This window comes from Colias croceus, chromosome 2, assembly GCF_905220415.1.
Source record: "Colias croceus chromosome 2, ilColCroc2.1".
NCBI lineage: Eukaryota > Metazoa > Arthropoda > Insecta > Lepidoptera > Pieridae > Colias > Colias croceus.
The window spans coordinates 9861207-9866994 of NC_059538.1; the positions used below are offsets into that span (position 1 = coordinate 9861207).

Below are 5788 nucleotides of genomic sequence, written 5' to 3' on the forward strand. Positions count from 1 at the left end.
CCTTTATAATAGGTACCTACTCATTTTGATAATGTAGGTACATATTTTTATTATTTACTCTTATTATTTAACGTATCTCCGTAAAATCACTAGGCACGCAGGTAGGAACTATATAAAGCTTAGTTCGGCTCTACATTTCAAATAAATTTAAATTTATCTTAGACTAGTGTTTGGTTATTTTTTTGTAGCGCAGCGTGAAGAATTAATATAGGTAATAAAACGAAGTAAATAAAAATCCATTATTTTATTGTTTCCAGCACACAAGTAACATACGTTTAATTATACATTAAAACAGTCAGTTTAAAAGTATCCGTGAATTAAAGAACGACAAAACATGCTTGAGAAGACTACATGCAATTTCCAATATTTAATACTATAATGTTAAGGAAACAACCGACAAACATACGCTAAAAAATAAATAAATAAAATAAATCTCTTCTATAAATACACTCTGATTCGCTTACACAAAGTTTAAATACAATTTAAGACCTATTTTTGGTCTATATTATCTCTAATCTAATAGGTTACTTCACCGTAGGTTATATACTTATAATACACGTCTTTACATAAAAATGTCGCTTAAAAGACATCGATTTGTACTTAATCAAAGACACAGTCTTCTTCATATTTGGTCACTTTCACCTAATTAGTATTTATTACAAAAGATAAATTAAACGAGGTTAAATAAATCGACTAAAGGCCCGAATACAATTTGGCAAAACTACAGCTACTTATTTACAATGACTTTTCCACTTAAAGTACAGCAGCATAAGAATTACAATATACCAACTATTAACAGATGTACAACGTTTCTATCGTACATCGTCTTTGGTTTACAATTTACGTTTACGCATAACTTATAATCTCCCTACAACACAAAAGCAATACGCTGACTAGGGTGCACAAAATTTGTATGAAGCTAGGCGTGTTGTGCGCGACCGAGGTGAATGAAAAACGCCACGCGATCCGCACTCCGCTCACCACACTTGTTACACATAAAAGGATCATTGTATCCGTGGAATCCCATGTGTATTGTGTGCATAGTCAGATCGCCGAATGTTATGTCACAATACTGGCAGGTATATGCGTTTTGAGCCGTCGACGACGGCGCATCGGCGGAAGCTTCTGATTCGGCGTCGGAACCGTCGGCCTCCATTTTGTTATCTTCATGCTGAAGCCTCAAAGCTGCAGGTTGAAGCTTGAATGCGCGGCCCTTTCGTCTGTTCTTCATGGCCGTTGTCGGTGTTAGAGGCATAGCGCGTTCAGCTGGTGGTGGTGAACCTGCCTCGCTTGTTTTCGTATTGGTTAGGTCGAGAGCGTCATTGGTTTGAGGCTGAGGTGTTGGCGTGTTGGTTTGAGCTGTTGGAGTCTGGGGCGAACTTACAGGTGATTTCACTGGCGGAGGACTGACATTCGCTTCGGATGGTCGCTCCGAGTATGATAATCTTTGCTGCAAAATTGATTGCGGCGAAACAGATTGACGCTTGTCCATTATTTCAGGCAAGTTTGGTGAAGTCCTTGGCTCGTAATTATTATTCGGGGGGAATAGAAAAGAGGGAGGTAGAAGTGGTGGTAGATACGGTAAATTAACAGGGAAATGGTTGCCGAATAGAGAATGCGTCGGAGGAGCCGGTTGAGATTGATTGTTATTACAAGGTTGATCGAACATCTTAGACATTGGCTTCTGTTTTGGCCCGCGGCGTGTGCCATACACGTCGATAATTGGGAGAGGGTTGGGAGTTCCGTCTAAATTTAGCACCATGGCTGGGTTGTGTTTATATTTCCGTAAATGTAGTTTGAGAGAATGACAGTATTTCGTTGCATAGTTACAATCGGCGCAACGGTATTGATAAACATTTGAGTGGGATTTCAAATGTGAATTCAGCATTGATTTGTTTACGCAAGAGTATGAGCATTGCGAGCACTGGAACGGTTTAGATCCCATGTGGTTTCTCATATGGTACTCCAAGTGATGCTTATATTCCGTGACGAAAGGACACTTTCTGCAGCATAACATCTTTTCAGGTTTAATGTGCTCTTTGCTGTGTTCCCAAAAGCTGAGTTTCGTTACAGCTACGAATTCGCACTGCTTGCATTTGAAGGTTTTAACTTTTCCGTGCGAGTTTACAGCAGGTACGCGAAGACCGGGTTCATCATCATAATCGTCTTCGAATCCTGATCCATCTCTTCCATCATCACCGTCGTTTTTATTTTGACCGACGCCATCAAAACCAGAATCATGGAAACGTTCGAATGCTCTTCGGTCATCTCTTTCGGGTGAAGAAGGAGTTCTAGGTGATTTCGGTGGTGTGGCATCGGCACGTGCTAATGGAGTTGAAACGTGCGGCGGAGGTGCTAAAGACCTAGGAGAATACGATGTTTCATATCCCGGTGACGGACCGCGTTCGTCTACAGTTCTGTTTTCGAATCCTGGAGGTGTTAGCAGGCTATAAGGTAATCCATTGCGATAGGCATCTAAATGCATACCTAGGTTGGCTTTAGCTTTAAGGGACATGTTGTCATAGAATGATGATGGTTCTCCTGCGCTGCCAACACTTCTTGGTGAGTGACCATTCGAGTCTTTGCTTGACGATGAAGGCGATGCGCTGTGAAAGCCTTCTGAATAAAAGCCACTCGTTTGATCCTTTACAAAGCTGCCGTCATCCATCGGTTCAGATTTCTAAAAAGAAAATCATTATAAGCTATGGTTGTCGAAACAATAATATTAAGTTTAATTTAATTTATAAATTTGTTTTGTAATGTAACGTTTAACTTATCTGGGAAACTAAAAAGTGTAATTAAATAATACGGGTCACTTGAAAACTAATGACTTCTTAATTAGCCCTTACAAAAATCGCCGCATATTTTATTTGATTTGAACGATCGGCTTCTTTGAACTTGTTAATTACATGTTGTTAATTATTATAAAAGAGTCGTTTAAAAAATTGGAGCGCGGTTTGTTGATTGTTTTTAAAGTTGTCACGTTTATACTGTAGAATTTATAGTGTAGATCGATATAGATGGAGAAGGTATAGTTTATAGATGATACTTACGATGATAGGAGGCTGTTGTAGAATGTTGCCCCAGGTCGGCGCGTGCGGCGTTGGCGGCATGCCGGCGGGGGAGGCGCAGCTTAGCATTCCTAGCAATAACGAATGTTTTGTTAGATAACATACAATATTTTTCGAAACTTATAAACAAATAGGCGCCATATTGATTATGTAAAATTCACGCACATATATGAATGCATATGAATAATCTAAAAAGATTATTCAATGTTGGAAAAAAACAGTACCTAGCTAAGTTGTTTATTATGTATCTATTCATTTTTGTCAATTCAGTTTATTGTTAGGAACCTAGTTATATAAAATAGTCTATTGATACCAATTACTTGCAATGTAAATATGTTATGAATAAGCAGAAAAACGTTGAAAACATAGTAATACATATTTGCTGAAGTTGCAATAGTAAAAAAAATGTGAATTGCTAGATCACGTAGATGTATTGTCACGCGAATATCGTTTCAATATATAAATGTAAGCACATAATAAAAATTTACAACTTGTGTTAGATGATTATACTCTACTTTGTACTATATTTTCAATAGGAGATAAAGTTTTTCATAAAATATTCGTAATTTTTAATGACTCTACATAAAGTAAAGTTTAAGAAAGTGAATTAATATTTTATAATAATTTAATTGAATAGTGAAGGAAACACAAAACGAAAACCTACCTTCCCCTTGAACGTTCAGCAAAATAACGAAACACACACAAATATTGTTTTCATTAACGTAAACAGTAACTTCACTTAAAACACTTTAATAACAAAGTCACGTTGAAAATAGCTCAGTATGTTTTAAGGCGAGTCAACGCTACGGCGTCTGAAATCCGTGTGACCGGTACCACTTCTCACAATGAACTGAAAAAAATCTGTCAATTTTTATGCCCCAAACATCGATAGATGTATTCCACATAGAAGTCGACGAGTTTTCTAGTGCAAGCGAGACGTACGGACTGGCCGATACGCGTGTCCCGCTCTCACCCCCACAGCCTATTTTTACTCGAACCAATACGAATCGAGCTTCTGTGGGTGGGGATCAAGTTATTAAGTTATTGTTTATGCGATATTAATAATAAAAAAAATAAGCGAGTCAGGGCGCGCCGTTATTGTTATAAATCTAGCTGTTTTGTATCACTGGGCAATAAATGGAAGCACGCAAATGAGATTGTTTTCCTATTGTGTACTAAATACGATAATGCGATTTTTATGTTTGTTTATTAACTCACTGCTTTGATGTCGCTTTCACTTTTATGGCACCGAAATAATTACCATTAAGCGGAGAGAATTATCAACAGTTACACTGAAGAAGGCTTACATTAACGGAGAATAGTTTTGATTTGGAAAAACTTTAAAATTGTGCTCTATATTTTCAACTATCAAGGCTACAAGTACCGAGTACCTATTCTTCTAGTGTTATTCTACAATCTACATATATGTTTTACACGTGTGTTAAAACTCCCCTCATCTATCACCCATATTTATATAAAGTCAATAAAAAATGTATTCTATAAAAAAGTCGAGGGCAGGCGCGAAGGGGCGTAGAGCTTTTTACGCGGAACCAATAGCGCGGTCGCGCTAAAAAAGGATTTTATATATTCTGATAATGTACAACGTATTCAATTTTACGCAAAATTTACTTGTCGAGGAACTTAATTAAAATAAATGTATCATATTGAGGTATTTTACAAACTGAACTGTCGTGAATGTGGTTATATTATTATGATCTATAAATTTAATATTTTTTTTTTGAAGTAATTCAAATAATATTTAACCTTTAATGAATTGTGTTTTGAAAATTTGAGAAACTTTAGGGATAATAATATGTAGCTTTCACGTAAAATAATAGGAAGCTACATACCTACTACCTACCATCTATTAATGGTTTAAAAATAAATTAAAATAGCCTATTTTCCCAGGGGATGACACAGATTTCTGATCGTAATAGAAGTCTTAAAATTGATCTATTAGTTTTAGAGTTTGGTACCTACGTACATCGTAAAATACCTACAAAAAAAAACCTTTCCAATACAGTAGGTATTAGATTATGCTTTGAACATTATAAAAAATATGTCATATGTATATTCCACTGTCATTTTCTGAATTGCCTAATTGGTAAATACAAAACACGGAAACAAATGAATTATTTATGAGTTGGCAAAAACAATATGTGACAACATAATAGGTAAAGTCATGTAAAAAAAGTCAAATTTGCGCAATTGTTGTTTTGTATGTTTATTTATGGACATCTCATGGCCTTTTCTGTGTAGGTACCTATATGACGTACAATTTCTTGGGGGCATGAAAGCCAATTGTTTTACATGTAAGTAGTAAAAACAACAAAAATGTAGAATTTTTTTGATATTTCCGATTTCAGTAGTTTTTATAACAAGCACATGCCTGAGTTAAAAACGTCAACTTTACTTAAAAAAACTATTAAAAATTACTAACTATTATGTACCTACCTACATAGCTGTGCCGCGCGATTTCACGCGCAGACGAATTCGGGTGCAAAATCAAGTATTTCTAGTCATGTGTTATTCTGATACATCTAAATATACCTATATTTCTGTGAAATTTCGTCCAAATCTGTCCAGTTGCTTTTATGGGACAGAGTAACAAACATTCAACTATCGGTTTGAAAAAAAATCTCGTTTATAATAGCATGATTTTATGACTGGGAGTAGTAGAGTAAGAGGAGTTATGTGTTTTTCAGAATCATGGGAGT

At 36.0% G+C, this 5788-nt stretch overlaps 1 protein-coding gene across 1 annotated transcript; it reads right to left on the reverse strand.

Moving 5' to 3' along the window:
* Window positions 1-229: 229 nt before the first annotated feature.
* Window positions 230-3820, reverse strand: LOC123702741 (protein hunchback-like). The gene is made up of 3 exons (XM_045650533.1): window positions 3736-3820; window positions 3054-3142; window positions 230-2680 (listed from the first exon to the last, which is right to left on the reverse strand). The coding sequence occupies exons 2-3, from the start codon at window positions 3138-3140 to the stop codon at window positions 920-922; spliced, it is 1848 nt and encodes a 615-aa protein (XP_045506489.1). The 5' UTR covers window positions 3141-3142; window positions 3736-3820; the 3' UTR covers window positions 230-919.
* Between the last annotated feature and the right edge of the window lie 1968 nt (window positions 3821-5788).

Coding starts and splice junctions, on each gene's coding strand:
- LOC123702741 (XM_045650533.1), bottom strand. CDS start 3,140: ATGCTAAGCTGCGCCTCCCCCGCCGGCATGCCGCCAACGCCGCACGCG. Junction 2,681..3,053: donor TACAACAGCCTCCTATCATC/GTAAGTATCATC, acceptor TTTTCTTTTTAG/AAATCTGAACCGATGGATGA.